General features: G+C 39.9%; 1 protein-coding gene across 6 annotated transcripts in view; it reads left to right on the forward strand.

The window, feature by feature from the left end:
- The window catches only part of Cd47 (CD47 molecule), a 57,680-nt gene that overhangs the window by 4,409 nt on the left and 36,944 nt on the right, over positions 1-16,327 (forward strand). For 5 of the 6 annotated variants that reach the window (XM_050163427.1, XM_050163428.1, XM_050163429.1 and 2 more), the window contains exons 2-3: positions 7,183-7,530; positions 8,559-8,642. In XM_050163427.1, the coding sequence (XP_050019384.1) occupies positions 7,183-7,530; positions 8,559-8,642 (432 nt within the window). The remainder of the gene's footprint in view (positions 1-7,182; positions 7,531-8,558; positions 8,643-16,327) is intronic. The other variant, XM_050163431.1, reaches the window with a different exon arrangement.

Here is a 16,327-nt window from a genome sequence, read left to right on the forward strand (position 1 = left end):
ATGCTTCAGTGGCCTCAGCAGCCACTGGGGCTTTCCAACCCATTCGTGAGCATCACTCCAAGGTCACAATTCACTAATTACTTCTTTGTGAGAAGAGGCAGGATGGTGTTCACCTCCCAGCTGCCCTCCCAACACTGCTACGCCCAGCTTCATAGACTGCCTTCTTGCCCCCTCTTTCACCTAGCTCCAGAAGAAGCCCCATTCACTTTCCCAAGGTGATGACAGCCTCTCTACCTCTCTTTCATATCCACCACCTCAGAGACCTACTCCCAGAACTTATTCCTCTGTCTTATAATGTAGATCTTGCCCTTCCCATTGACTTCCTCCCCTTAGCTTGCAGCCGTTATCAAGGTTTACCTCGTAATTAAAAGGAAAACCGAAGCCTGCAAAGATCCCGAAACTCCTTGCCCTTGTCCTCACCTCGACACTTGTTGGACTTCTCTGCTTTCTGACTGAGAGGTTTATTTAAAGGCTCAAGACGGCAGCGTCCCATCACCTCCCAAGTGCAGCTCCCACGTGGTCCCGTCCGTTGACAGACATCCTTACATGGAAAGCAGCTACTTTTGAGTCCTTGGTTTGCTTCTTCAGTGTTTGACATCCGGTTTAGCATCTCCTTTGTCCATGTGAACTCTAGCCCTGCCTGTAGTCTGCCATATTGGTGGGGTGGCTTGTTTTGCTTGCTTCTCCCGCTTCTCTCACTTCTTTCTCTCCCTTGACTTATTCTCTTTGATAATCATCTCCACGAATATTGATGTGCCCAACTTTTGTTCTCTGCTGTTTGCTCTACAAGCACCCTGTGTGGCCAGTCCTTTTTTATGCCGGCGATTTCATCTGCCAGCGATATTCCTGCTGATTCCTGAGTCTTTATAGCTCCGACCTTTCCTCTGAAATCCAAAGTCATAAACTGTAGGATCTACTGAACATGACCACTTCACTGTACCACTGCTACTTTTAATGCTTAGTCCGAAACCCTGAAAGGATAACTCCCCTAAATCTTCAGCCTCTTTTCCATGTGATTAATCCACAACCAGCTAGTTCCACAGACTATTTTAGTTTCCAATTTTCATTTTTCCTTTTTTATCTCCCTCACCTCCCACATCTGACTTCTGTTGATTTCGCCGCTTTGATTTTTAATGCCATTTTTTAAGGCCCTTTTTTCTACTTGTCATTTACCTGGACTGTTTCAGTTGGTTCTTAATAGGTCTCTCTTCTCCCCTTCCTGCCATTAATCCCCCTTTCATGCTGCTGTCAAATGTTATCTTTCTTAAAGTTAAAATAAACCTGAGTTGAACTGTCTCTTGTCAAGTCTAAACTCTTCAACATGACATTCAGGGAAGCCTTCACAGGTTTTCTCAGCCATCTTCCCAATCGCCTTTCCTAGAGCTCACCTGAATAATTTCCGGCTTTCAGTTAATTTTTTACCCTTCTCTACATACTGTCTAGGTGGTTTAAGCAACATGTCCTTTCTTTCTCAACACAACTCTGCTCAAGCTTGCTAAGGCCTTTCTTAAGCATATGCATGCGACTTTTTTTGAGGAATTTTTCTATCCATATATGCAGCTGACTTGAGATTTTTCTGTTGCAACAGGCAGCTTTGCAAATCCACAGACAGACTGATAGAAGCACTGGGAATTCTCCTGACATATGAAAAGTAGTAATTCCTTTCCCGTGTAACTTGCAAACTTTGTTTTCTTCCTTTATTATTTTTTTAATATTTGCTTCAAAGTTTGCATTCATAAGGAAAGTATTGAGTCATTTCTGGTGCTTGCAAAGCCCCTTAGGATACCAATGAAGTCATCTTCCTACCTTCTGAGAATAACAGAAAGATGCATAAAACAGGGAGCAAAGGCCAGTAAGAAAGGACAACAGCAGTTGAGTGGTGGTTGATAGCAAGCAGGGGGACAGAAACTGTCATCTCCACGGTGCTGTGACAAGAAGAGTGAAGCCAACAGACTGTAGCCACAGCTTTATTACATGGTTGCTAAGTATGTGAAAGGTAACAATGAGAGTTTCTTGTTCATCTTCTCATTAAAGCTCCGCACAATCTCTGTAGAGTAGATACTGCTACTGTTCACCTGATGAAGACAAGGACCCTGAGGTCCAAAAGTTAAACAATTCCTTAAGGTGCTACAGCTATGGTGAGGGATCTGGCCCCAAGGTGGATGCACTCTTAACCACAGCACACACTTTATGGCCAGAGAAGGGTGTGGCCCTCCCAATGCTAGGAATCAGTATGTCCTAAGCGCTATTTATAAGAACGCATTTTGCCTATTCGTGGGTTTGCAGGAAGGTCATTATGATGGGAGATTTCTCTGGAAATGAGAGTACAAGATGTGAGGCCGGAAAGGATCTCAGAGAACCTTGTTTGTTTTCCATACTAATGCACTTAGAATTTGGCTTGAGAACGAGGGTGGTGGGGTGTCACTGGGCAAAGGAGTACACATTTGCATTTAGAACAGTTATTTTGAGGACTGTGGAAAATGCATCGGCATTGGCATGGAACAGTATGGAAGACAGAGGCAGGGAGCCAGTTTGGAGGTCTGGCAGTGCTTCAAGGGATAAGGGTGAGGGTATAATTCACTCAGTCAAAAGACTTTGGGTTTAGAAACTATTGAATAGGTTATCATAACAAGATTTCTCTGTGGCTAAAGAAACAGAGAGGACTCCAACTTGATTTATGGGTCAAACTCTGATTGACTAGTAAATAACTGTAAAATATTATAGGGAGGTGAAGATTTGGAAATATAGTTATATAATTTGGGGACATTATTAATTTTTAATGGATTGTAGTAACTCTCACTGGCATGCCTAACAGACCATTGATTAAAATCTACAGTTTAGGAGAAAGGCGGGGTCTGGCTGAATAAGACAATGTGCTGATTGTTAATACTATTGGAGTAATGGGGGGGGTATTTGGTAAGAGGTTGCTGTCCATGAAACCCTTATGTCTTAGTTGCTATTCTATTGCTGTGATGAGACACCATGACTAAGGCAGGTTATTTTTAAAAAGTGTTTAGTTGGAGCTTGCTTACAATTACAGGGGATGAATGCATGGCTGCCATGATGGGGAACATGAAGGCAGTATGCAGACATGGCTCTGGAGCAGTAGCTGAGAGCTTGCATGTTGACATCAGGAGGTGGAGAGAGAGACTTAACTAGAATGGTTTGGGATTTTGAAACTTCAAAGCCCATCCCCAGGGACACATCTCCAATAAGGCCACACCTTCTAATCCTTCCCAAACAGTTCCACCAACTAGGGACCAAGCTTTCAAGCATAGGGACCTATGGATCCATTCTCATTAAAACCATCACACATTAGGAGCATGGATGTTCCAAAGGCTAGATTTTAAAAGGTAGAGCAGAATGGAGGAAATTTCTAATCAAAAGGATTGTTAGGGGTGGAAGAACAAAGTTAGAAAAAAAATGAGGAGCTGCTCTCTGGCGCAAGTATTATAGAGAAGTCAAGACAAAGTGAACTGTGTGAACTGGATTGTTCATTTGATGTCATTGGTGATTTGAGCAAGAGCTGTAGCGATGGTAAAATAATAGGACCTAGAGTGGAGTCCTGTTGACACAGAGTCTGGGAGTGCACTGAGGTCAAGAAGTGCACAGAGATCATTATCTTAGGATGCTGGGAAATAGAGGCGAGTGCGTGGGACTTTTTAAATTTGATGCATATACAATTATTAAAAGATGACTTAAAAAACAAACACTCCATAATGGAATTAGGGGGGTATGGAGGCTGGTGGCTTGAGTCCTCTAGATGATAGACTATGAGAGACTACAGTCAGCCATTGAAACAAGCTCAGAGTGAAGGAATTTATTTCTAGAAGGAAGGGGAAAAAAAAAAACCCTATAGATAGTTGAGGCTGCAGGTAAGTTTATGTGGGCAGTATTCAGAGCTTCTGGCTTCCCAGAAAGACTCAATTTGAATTTGGGGGAGGGGGGAGAGACTGCTGGAGAGTACAGGCTGAGAAGAGGCGAACTGTTTAAGAGTCATTAAAAGGGAATACATTTTACAAGGAATGTCTGAAAACATTAGGGGCCCTGATGAGCAGTGACTGTAGGACAATCTCCTGTTCTCCAGTAGCAATGTAAATTTTCTTAGAAACCTGCTAGACGGTTAATCTTCTGGCCTCCACAGCACTTAGTTCATACCAAAAGAGCCCCACTTGTGACCTTGTATTGTATCACCTGCTTACCTATCCCATAATGAGGATTCTCAGCACCTCAAGATACGTATCACTTTTCTATTCTGTTGTCATATCCCTCCACCCTGTCAGTGTTTCGTCCAGGTTATTTTTAACTACAGCACGTTGTTAAAGCACATCTACTGTACCATATGGACCAGACCTCTGCCACTGCATAGCTGTGCTCAGGACCGAGTTGGGAGGTTTCTGTTGGCGCTGTGTTCATCCAACTTGTGACATCTACTATTTTTGGCGTTTGATAAAAGCTAATTTGATAATTTGCCTGTAACTCTGGCATCATCCTTGGTTAAGTTTCCCTACCCTGTGGAATAGACTGCTACAGCATATCTTATATATGTAAATTTTCTTATGTTCATTATTCATGGTCATTGGGTTAGCTAGTGTTTCCTCACTTTGCTATTCCATCGAGAGGCAATGGACAAAAGATAAAAGCCCATATCAGATGATGTTACTTAATGTTTTTAATAGCATGTTTGTACATAAAGAATGTGCATTTAACATCTGGAGGGATGTTTTGGGCTACTCTTAATTACTAGTTATTAGTGTGAAGGTTGCCTTGGTTACCCAGGTCAAGTTTACTCTTCCCTTCTATTGATAGCATTTATTCTGCATAAATTGCTTCAGCTATGAGATGTTTTTACTGCAAGAAGTAGCACAATACACTTGGTACTCCATGTGTTCCTTGAAATATATATAACAACTTACAAACCTGTAGGCTGTTTCCCAGCCACCTCGTTCTTACCTGGGGTCTTCTGAGGGAAGAAAATCCCAAAGGATGCTGAGCCATTCACTGTGTCTTCTAGAGAAGAATAATTTTGAAATGACTCATATGAATATAATTTTTAAACTTTGAAATGATTCATGCTGCTATAAAATGGACATACATCAGAGTTTTAATTTTAATCCTTAAAGAACAAATCAGAAAGTAGACAAAATCACATTTGAAGGCAAACTGGTAGAGCAGACACATAGGCAAGCAAGAACGCTGGAGCAATTTATTGATGGATATAAAATTGGTCCGTATCTTCAGATTTTTTTTTATTTTGTTTTTTTAAAGTGATGTTGTTTGGAACTCTCTTCCATGAGGTATAAGTTGTTTATAAAACAAAATTTCTCTCAAGACAAATCTTGTTCATAACCGTCAATTCCAATAACTTACCCGGTTGTAGATACCCAAGTTGAAGTCTGCAAAAGCAGAGCCCATCTAGAATGTGATGATTGCAGAAGTTCCGCTAGATAGTCCCCAGCACCCACTGACAGGACAGTCTGGGAACTCTCTGTCTGTTTCAAAATCTTCACAGGTTTATTCTGACACTGCCTTTTTATGTCGTTGGGACCTCACCCTCCGCCCCAATCTCTCTTCATTCAATATGGTTCCTTGCCCTCAATGGCTCTTTCTCCAGGGAAATAACTCAAAACTCCAAGGGTGTAGAAAACATAATTGGACAATCGGGTTTTGCCTGGAGCTTCCTAATATTCGGTGGCTAAGAGTCTAGAGAACTGGGAAAGGTGAGCCGTGGATGCCCCAAGGCTGCTTCCAGTGGCACATTGCCAGGAACACTCAGAAGATCCAGCTCATTACAGGAGATGCCACAGTGTCCAGTTTTACGCTATTGCCCCATGTTTGTGGGGCGGACTGTTGCTTAGGGAGCATTTCTTAGAAGCCACCCATCATTTGCTCTGATCCTCCTTATTAAACCATGGTATAGAAAAATGAATTACTCAAGACTACACTCCAGAGTGTGCCAGGCAGGAGGCTTGTGCCTGAGTTTTCTTGAACGCAGTCCAGATTGTATTCCAGTATATGTCTTTATATTTAACTCGATGAGTATTTATTAATAATCACACTGTTACAATAACATCTTAAACCCCTGACTTTATTTCTAGTTTACACAGAAGGAGGAAGTATTAAAGATTAACAAAGTTAATGTTTTATATTCATTGGTACTTTGGGTTTTGAAAGAAAAGTCAACAAGCTCCTTGGATAAGAGCTTTGATAAATGGCCCAGTTATGAAATGCAGCAGGAGTATCTCTGCATCTTGTTGTTTGAGGTAAATGGTGACCCTTCCATTTACTCTAGTCACTCAGGCACCGTGGCAAGGCTGCTGCTGGTGCCTTATGCCGTTGAGAAGACCCGATGAGTATACTCTACTTGTTAGCAGCATCTGTTCCTGGTTTCTTCTTTCTGGGATTTTTGAGTAGTTTATGGTTTATTGGAGGAAGAAATACCTGTTAATCTACATTTCAAAATTGTTCTGTAGATTCAATGAAATGTCGGGGTAGGAAAATGCCATTCAATTGTGTGTAATCCTTTCTGAGACTTGCATACAAAATGTCTATTGCTCTCTCTTTTGCAGTGGGAAATAGCCACTGAGAACATTTTTTTTTCTTGTTAGTATTCTAAGACTTTCCATCCTCTTGGAAAGATAAGATTTGATTCATTCGAGTTGCTTTGTATATTAAAGTATAATAGAACTGGATACTTTTTTTTTGGTTATGCAGCCTGAGTGTAGAGATAAATTTCATATCACTTCAGCAAGTTCCATCTAGAAAAAGTATATAGAAGTTGAGCCCAAATATAATACTTGGCTTTTTGTTCAAAATGTTCCCATAGTAAGGACAGTATTTTCCTACATATATCAGTAAGCAGATATGATCGTTTCAGAGCTTTCAAAGCTAGATATTATACCTTGCATTTTCCAACACAATTGGTGAATTTATCCCCAAGATGCATAGTGATGTATACCTTGTATTATTAAGATTATATAAAGAAAACTTACAGTCTGTTAGCTGGTATACAAATAATTGTTGCTATTTTCACCTTGTTCTTATACTGCTTGTTTACATGAACAATTGAAGTATTTTTCTTTACCTTAAGGGTTTGTAGTACGCCTAAGACAATATACCATAGATTATATATGAATGATATAAAACCGATTATAATGAAATATTTTTGCGTCTGTTTTCCAGGTTCAGCTCAACTACTGTTTAGTCAAGTCAGATCTGTAGAATACACCAAGTGCAATGATACTGTCGTCATCCCTTGCAAGGTCATTAATGTGGAGCCACAAAGCACCGAAGAAATGTACGTGAAGTGGAGGTTAAACAATACATACATTTTCATCTATGACGGGAGTAAAAACAACTCTACCGTAGAGACCAACTTCAGCAGTGCGAAAATCTCAGTCTCAGACTTACTGAAAGGCGATGCCTCTTTGAAAATGAGTAGGACTCAGGCCATCGTGGGCAACTACACGTGTGAAGTCACAGAACTATCCAGAGAAGGCAAAACAACCATAGAGCTGAAACACCGCGTGGGTAAGTGATGCAGTTTGCCTGTAGGGAAACTTGCCTGGAAATGTCATGGCCACTGTGGGAGTGCTTTGAGGTGGAAGTCACTAAGAGAGATTAGGGCATTTCTCGGGTGGGTGGGTTTGCCATCCCCTGAGAAAGCAAGCATGGAAGTCTTGGTTTTTTTCTCTTTGGCATATACACACTCACCATCCTGCCCTTCCGCTGCGTTGAGAGGTAGCACAAAGACCCTTACCAGAGGCTGGGCGGTGCCAATGCCGTGGGGTGGAGCTTCTCAGTCCCAGTACTAGGAAGCAAATTAAGCGGCTTATAGATCACCTATTCCCAGTACTGTTATAGCAGGAGAAAACAGACTGAGTAAAAACGTAGGACCGATCAAAAGGCCTCCTGGGTCCTGATGAAACTGACCCTATTAGAAAAAGAGCACAATAGTGACCAGATGGCTTGGCTCATATCTATTAGCCCCATCACACAGGAGCAAGACCAGCCTCAGCTGTATAACAAGTTTGAGGCCAGCCTGGGCAACAGGAGACCTCTCTTCAAAAGCAACAGAAAGTGGGGGAGGAAAGAAAAAAAAGTGAAGTAGAAATTCCTTTGAACCAAAAGAGAGCTGACCATTAATAAATGCTGACATACTGACTGGTGGCTTCCAGGAGTTCTGTCTTGCTTACTTCTGTCTTGCCTACTTTTGCTTTTCCTTCTCTTGAATGTTGTGTGGCTCCCCCTCTTGGTCATAGGACTTTTCTATTGAGGTAGTATAATAGGCGGTTCTGTTTGTTGTCATCAAATGTACATCCCCAGAGTGTGGTGGCCCAAGACTGATCTCAGCACTAGAGAGACTGAGGAGGATCACTGGAAATTAGGCAAGCCTGCACTATATAGTGAGTTTCAGACAGCCCAGAGCTCCAGGGCATGACCCCACATCATCAAACCAAAATAAACTTTTGCAAAAAAAAAAAAAAAATGTACTTTTTAATTAATCAATTAATTTGTGTAGTTCCTCCTGGTTATTTCATCTTTTTGTGGTCTTATAGACTCCAACTCTAGCCACGGAGCAGACTGTTCTAACCACACTACCCCGGCAGGGAACGAGAAGGAGAAAGGAGGTTGCACATTAGGTAATCATGCTGATTCCCGAGGGCTTCTGTGGCCAACCTTGCTCCACTTGCCAGCACACTGGGGAAATGGGGATCCACCCTACCCGAATTGAATTCAGGCTTGGGGACAGAGCCATGAAAAGAGTCTCTTTTCATGAATGAGTTGGTGAGTTGTGGACAGCACCGCGGTTATCTGAAGTAAACACTTTGTTTTCTAGTTTCTGCTCTGCTGGCTGATTTTTTTTTAAATACATACAGAGAATCCTAACAGTTTTTAAAGAGTGCATCTTGAGCTCTATTTAAAGCACCAGATGTATGGCTGATCTCAGGGTTGATGGCACTTGGAGAACCAGCTCTGGGTGGGATCAGGACGGCTGAATTAGGTCAGCTACTTTCCATCTGTTCCCGCTTTTAAAATGACAAAATGTCTGGTCGCCGATTGGGAGGGGGAAGGTGGCTTGATGAAATATTCTGAAGTAGGATTAGAGATTACTCTAATCAGGCAGTCTGAGTTACCTTATTCAGGACTCACTGTTCACCTGTGTCTTCCTGGAAGGTACTTCACTGAGACCAAGCTGCATATCTCTAAAACGAGGATGGAAATCTTGTTTCCTTGGGATTTTTTTTTTCTGTGTGTTTTCATCAAATTTCCCTGGAAGTTTGCTGAGAAAGGAAGGAATGGCTTAGGAGGCAAGAAGAATTTAAAAGGTCTTTCTGTCAGAATCTCACATATACTGTTCCTTTGTGATTGATGTTAATTTGGGTTAAAGAGCTCTCTCTTTAAATATCTGTCTTTCAGGACAGTCTAGTCAGTCTGCAGTGTGCAAAGGAAGAGGTCATCCAATACCTAGTCGGAGGTTTTCTGAGAAAGTGGATAGGTTCATGGGAGTAAAAGGGCCAGACAGACATAGGAACAGTGACTTGCAAGGTAATGTGGGTCACTGAGAAGAAAATTGATAAAACCTCTGAGTCTGAGAGTGAAAAAGCCGGAAATGGAATGGAGGTGAGTAGGAAGGGCATCCCAGAGTCTGGGATGAAGACAGATTATTTTGCATGTAATTGTCTTATCCTGTCTTCAAATACTCCCACAGAACTAAGAGACAGGCTTTGTTTTGTGTCATAAGACGAGAAAATTTTGTTGTAAGGAATGGAAAAATTTTTTACCAGAAGCTTGAAGTTTCTGACTTTTTCCCCATTTAAAAAATATTTGTGTGTGTGTGTGTCTGTTTCTCTGTGTGTGGATGTATAAGAAAGAAGGAGGAGAGAAAGAGGGAGGGAGGGAGNTATTTAATAGCTAGCATTGCATGAATCAGAGATAGAATTCTGTGTATCCCCAATTCAGTCTTCCCCAGTGTTTGTATCCTATGTAGCTGTGCCGTGGTATCAGAACCAGGAAGTCCACAGTTGTTCTGTGTACAGGAGGTTCTCTGTCATTTTATTATACCTGGCTAACCACTATTGTGATTGCCATTTGGAGCTGGTCTATCAGCACAGCATCCCAAAGCTAACCCTTCAGTCTCTCACCAGACTTTCAGGTACTCCTGACTATCAGGTGCTAATGTGCTATCTGTATCTGTGACTTCATCAATTCAATAAGAAATCATCAATGAAACAGTTAACAGATGATCTGCTAAGGTGTACCCACTCGGCATGGTGCCCTTGAGAGAGTGGGTTTCTTGTATTTGATTGTGTTTGTTTGTTTGCTTGTTTGACAAAGTAACACCTGTCCATGACACATATTAACCCAGTGGGTTTTTCACTAAAGGTGTATTATGTGGAATTCTCATAGCCTGCTTACTCATTCACCTCTGCAAGATTGTGACCCTTTTCAGTTTGGGATTACCCATCCAGTGTTTGAGGAAACCATGAAAAGGTTTCCAGAGTTGGTGTTCATTACATTGTTGCTAGCAGTATGAGGGGCCGTATTTCTCTGCATCTTTGCTGTGATCTGCTGCCACTGTTTGGCAGCCTTTCCCCTTTTTAAGAATCGTGGGGTATCTTACTTTTTAAATTATCATACAAGGTATTAAATAGCATCATGGCATTTTCAAAGTACGTTTTAGTAGTCTCTCTTACCCCCTTATATCCCTGCCCCTAGTACTCCTAATCCCATCTTTGTAACTCCTCCCCCTGTCGCTGCCTTTTTTTATGTCCCCTGTGCCCTTTTACCTACTCCCTGTCTTTTCGGATCACCTGTTTTCATCATTTATGTCTTGGTCTCTTTTATAGCATTTGAGGCTTTACCCATGTGTATACCGGTACACCCTACCACACACACAAACCAGGCTAGGGGCTGCCTTTGAAAGAGAACATGCGTCTTTTGTCTCCCCAGAACTATCGATTTTCCTGCAAGCTTCATTGTTTTATATTTTATAGCCGAATAAAATCCTATTGTGTGTATGTACCATGTTTTCATTATCTATTCATTTCTCATTTAGGCTGGTTCTATTTCCTTGCTATTGTGTGTAGTGTGGTACTAACATGAATGTACATGTGTCTCTGTGGTAGGATATGCAATCATTTGGATATATAGCTAAGAGTTATAGTTGGGTCATACAGTACTTCTTTGTTCAGATATTTTGAGAAATTTCCATGTTTATTTCCATAATGGTCGTACTTGTTTGACCTCCCACCAGGAATGAATAAGGTTTCTTTTTTCTCTGCATCCGTGTGACAATCTTTTGTGAGGTTGCTTGGTGATAGTCATTCTGACTAGGATGAGATGGTGTCTCAGTAGCTTTAATTTGCAATTCCCCGATGACTAAGGACATTGAACACTTTTAAAAATACCTGTTGGCTGTTTGTGTTTCTTCTTTTGAGAACTGTTCATTTAATAACCTATTTATTGATTGACAGGGTTTTTTTTTTAATTCTTTAGTTTTCCTTCGGTCAATTCTGATATGAGCCCCCTATTTGAATGTAGGTGTTAAAGATCTTAAAGATCTTCTCCCATTCTGCAGGCTGTCTGTTTCCTTGGCTGGTAGCTTCTCTTTGCTGTGCAGAAACTGCAGATTTACGTAGTTCCCTCTGTTGATTCTTGGAGATGGTCCTTGCACTATTAGAGGTCTGTTCAGAAGGTTCTTGCCTAACCATTTATCTTGAAATGTATTCCCTAAATTTTCATGTAGCAGTTCTAGTGTTTTAGCTTTTAAATGAAGGTCTTTGATCCACTTTTATCCAGAAGGTTCTACAGGGAGATATCTAGTCTGGCTGTCACCGCTCTTTTGAATAGGCTGTCTTTTTTATTCAGCTGCGTATTTTGACACCTTTGTTGGTTTCTTTGTTCTGTTCAGCTGGTCTCCCTGTTTGCTGTGTTTGTCTGTGTCTCTGTAGTGTGCTCTGAAGTCATAACCACAGTACCTCCAGCCATGCTTCCCTCCTTAGGCTTGCTGTGGCTCTGTGTGTTCTTCTATAGTTCCATGTGGACACTCACCTTGTTTTTTTCTCTGTCTAGTTCTTTGAAGAATAACATCAGATTTTGATGTGAGTTGCATCGAATCTATAAATCACTTTTGATAATAGAGACATTTTCATGATACTAACTTCATCACACCAGGATCGTGGGATGATCTTTCCATCGTCTAACATTTTCTTTCATGTCTTTTGTTACAATTTTGAGTTTTCATTGTTGATATTTGTCACCCTGTTCACTCCTAACCATATTGAATGACAAAGTAGCATATTTTTCCTAATTTCTTTCTCTGTGAGTTCATTGTGGGTATTTGTGAAGGCTACTGGTTTTCATATATTTATCTTGTATCTTACAACCTCACTAAAAGTGTTTATTAAATCCAAAGATTTCATGGTAGATTGTGTATGGTCTTTCAAATATAGCCTCGTGCCATGTGCGAACAGGGCTAGTTTGACCTCTTCCCTTCCTGGTTTTACTCCTTTCATGTCTTTCTCCTGTCTTGCTGCTAAAACTTCCAGCACCACATTGAATCAGAACAGTGAAGTGGGTATCACTGTCTCCTTCCTGATTTTAGAGAAAATGCTCTTTGCTATTGCCTGTTTATTATAATATTGGTTCTAGGTTCGATTATTTGCCACACATGTATATTCTTAATGTCTCCAGGACTTTTTACCATGAAGGCGAGCTGAAGTTAGTCAGATATCTGCATCTTTTGAGGTGATGATATAATTGCTGTCCTAAAGTTTACTTATATGATGTGCACTTAATGATTTGTATATGTTGTACCACCCCCTGCATCCATTGGATGAAGCTCACTTGGTCATGATGTAAGATCTTCTTAATGTGTTCTTAAGTTTAAGAGATTTGAATTTCAGAAATTTGAAGTTTTGTATATAAGTTCCTCAGGAAAATTTCTCAAATTTTTTCTTTCTTTTTTTCATGTCTTTGATACCAGCATAATAATGACTTTGTGGGATCAGTTTGGTGGTGTTCCTTCCCTTTCTATTCTGTGGAACAAATAGACTGTTGAAAATTTGATAGAATTCAGCAGTGACTTCAGGTTACCCTAGGCTTTTCTTTGTATGGAGACATTGATTACAGCTTCAATCTCATTACTTGTAATGGGACTATTTAAATTACCTATATCTTCTGTCTTTTAATTTTGACAGATAATATGTATTTAGAAATTTATCTTTCTTTTAGATTTTTCTAGCTTTTTAGAGTATATATTCGCAAAGCATTCTTTAATGATGTTCTGGATTTCACTGGAGTCTGTTTTAATAATTTTTTCCTATAGTTTGATTAATATGGGTCTTCTCCCTCTTTATTTTTGCCAGTTTAGCTAGAAGCTAATCAGTCTCACTAACTATTTCAAAGAACCAACACATTGATTGACATTGGTATTGCCCTTTAAACCCTGTATCGTTATTTTCTTCCACAGTCTTTATTATTTTCTGCCATCTTTGTGTTTGGGGTTGTCCTCTTGCTTGTCTGGAGCCTCGAGGTGCATTGTTGTGTTGTTTATTTAAGATGTTTCTCGCTTGTTACCATAAGTGATTGTCACTGTGTATGACGTGGTCTTAGGACTGATTCCCTTGTCTGTATCTGAAGATTCTGGTAGATTGTGTTCTCATTTTCATTTGACTGTAGCAATTTCTAATTTTCCTCTCTGGCTTAAAAATGCATTGTCTTATCTGACTATTTCTGTGGTTTCTCCTCCTGTTGATTACTACTTTTATTTCCTGGTGTTCTGATAAGAGATAAGGAATTATCACAGTTGTTGTGTGAGTTTGATTATGCAATCAGTTTTGGAAATAATTCATGTGTTGCTGAGCATGTGTATTCCTTTTCTGTTGGATAGAATAGTCTCTGTATATCTGTTAAATCTGAAATTTCTTTGCTTAGTTTTAGTTTGGAAGACCTGTCTAACTATGACAGTATCTATTAAAGTCTCCCACTGTTATTATGTCAGGAATTACATGGCCTTTTATGCCTTCTAGTGTGTGGTTTGTAAAATTGTGGGTTCTAGTTTTCAATACATAAATGTTTATAGTTGTTAGAAGTTCTTGATGGATTGTTCCCTTTATTAATATGTATTTTCTCTTAATCACTTCCAATTAGTCTTTGTTTGGAGTCTTCTTCATCATCTATGAGAACAGCTATGCTTGCTTGTTAATGGATCCTGTCTGCCTGGTAGTTTGTTTGTTCTCCATACTCTAATAATCAGTTTCTGAAGTTTTTTTTTTTTTAATAACTGTGTGTGTGTGTGTTTCCCTCTCTTCAAATACAACAGATAGTAGTTCTTGCTTTTTTAATCCATGTTGTTAGTCTCCTTCTTTTTATTAGTGAGTTAAGGTCATTTATAGTTAATGTTAATACTGAAAGGAGTTTTCTGTTTCCTAAGATTTTTGTTAGGTGGTTTTCTGTAGTGCTCTATTGTTGGTGTTTCTTTTCCTTCCTCCTATTACTGTTGTGAGTTAGCTATATTGCATGTAGTTAATTCTTTCCTCCCTCGTCCTTGTTCTTTTCCTTTCATAGAGCATGTATTTTCAGTGTACTTTTAAAGGGAAGCTGCCTTTCAATTTCTCCCTATGTAGTCTTCCTTTAAGAATATTTAGCAGTACTGACTTCTTTGTCAATAATCATCTTACTGTTTGTCTTGAAATCTCTTTATCCATCAATTTAAAAGATAAGTTTGCTGGGTATATGATTCTTGGTTCATAGTTATTTCTACAACTTAAAATTTATCATAAAATTTGCAGTTTTGACTATTAGAGTTTCTGAGAAAAGGTCTGAGGTTATTCCAATATTCCCATCATTGGATGCTAGGTGGTGTTTTTCTTGTACCACTTTTAGTATTGTTTCATCACTTGTACTTTTGGCATCTTGGCTATGATGTATCATGGAGAAGCTGTTCTCTGGTCACATCTGCTTGGAATTCCACATGCCTCTTGGGTTGGGATGTCTATTTCATTCTCTAGGTTTCACAAGGTTCCTTCCTTCCTTCCTTCCTTCCTTCCTTCCTTCCTTCCTTCCTTCCTTCCTTCCTTTCTTTTTCTCTCTCTCTCTCTCTTTCAATTTTTCGAGACAGGGTTTCTCCGTAGCTTTTGGTTCCTGTCCTGGAACTAGCTCTTGTAGACCAGGCTGGCCTTGAACTCACAGAGATCCGCCTGCCTCTGCCTCCCACCACTCAGGAGACAGAGGCATGAGGATCTTTACCTTTAATTTTGTTTTTATTTGCCCCCTTACTGTTTCCCTCTGATCTCAACCTCCTCTTGCTGGTCCATTTCTTCCCCACAGTTGGTCTCCATTTCTGCTTTTATGTCACATGTAGTTCATCATAGCCTCACTTTCCGGCCTCTCTCTCCCTTTAGACCTGTTTCTCCGTTTTCATAGTCTTCTGCTTTCATGTTTTACATATACATATTTATTGTTTTCAAGTATATATAATTTGTGTAAAACAAAAGAGTATGGCTTTTTTCACTTAACATAATGATCCCTAGTTCCCACAGATGTCATAATTTTATTCTTCCTTACAGCGGATTAAAACTCCATTTTGTGTGTACAGACATACAGACACACACACACACACACACACATTTATATTCATTGATGAACATGCAGGCTACTTCCTCAGCTTGGTTATTTTGAGTACACAAATCCTTCAGGTTTACTTAGGACTGGTATAGACAGATCTTATAGTAGTTCTACTTTTAGTTTCTGGAGGGACATATGGTTTCCATTGTGCCTGTGACAGCATTGTACTCCCCCACTGTGTATAAAGGCTCCATTTCCCTTACATCCTTACCAGCTTTATTGTTTGTTTTCCTAATGGTAGCCATTCTACTAAAATGAGATGGAATCTCAAAGCTAAGAATATTTAACATTTCTTCAAATGTTCTTGTATTTCTTTGTTGTTCTTCCTCTGAAAACTGTTGGGGTCAGAAGCTCATTTGCTAAGTGGTTGGTTTGGATGATTTGTTGATTGGGTGGCTTCTCTTTCTGAGAACTCTCTGCTCAGTTCACTAGCCTATTTCTTGACTAGATGAATTGGGAACTTTTTAATGTTTAATATCTGGAATTATTTATAGGTTCTAGGTGATAATTCCCTGTCCAGTATATATTTGGAAAAGATATTCTCCCATCTTGTAGGTTGTTTCTTTGTTCTCGGAGCTGTTTTTGAGTGCAGGAAGAAGTCAATAAAATAAACCTTGGCATACAAAATTATTTGGGAGAGAATATATGCTTGTTATTACAGTGATACTTATTTTGTGGACTTGGAGATTTAGGTATT

The sequence above is a fragment of the Alexandromys fortis genome, unplaced genomic scaffold (assembly GCF_014885135.2).
Source record: "Alexandromys fortis isolate MF-2015 unplaced genomic scaffold, M_Fortis_MF-2015_v1.1 scaffold_131, whole genome shotgun sequence".
Taxonomy (NCBI): Eukaryota; Metazoa; Chordata; class Mammalia; order Rodentia; family Cricetidae; genus Alexandromys; species Alexandromys fortis.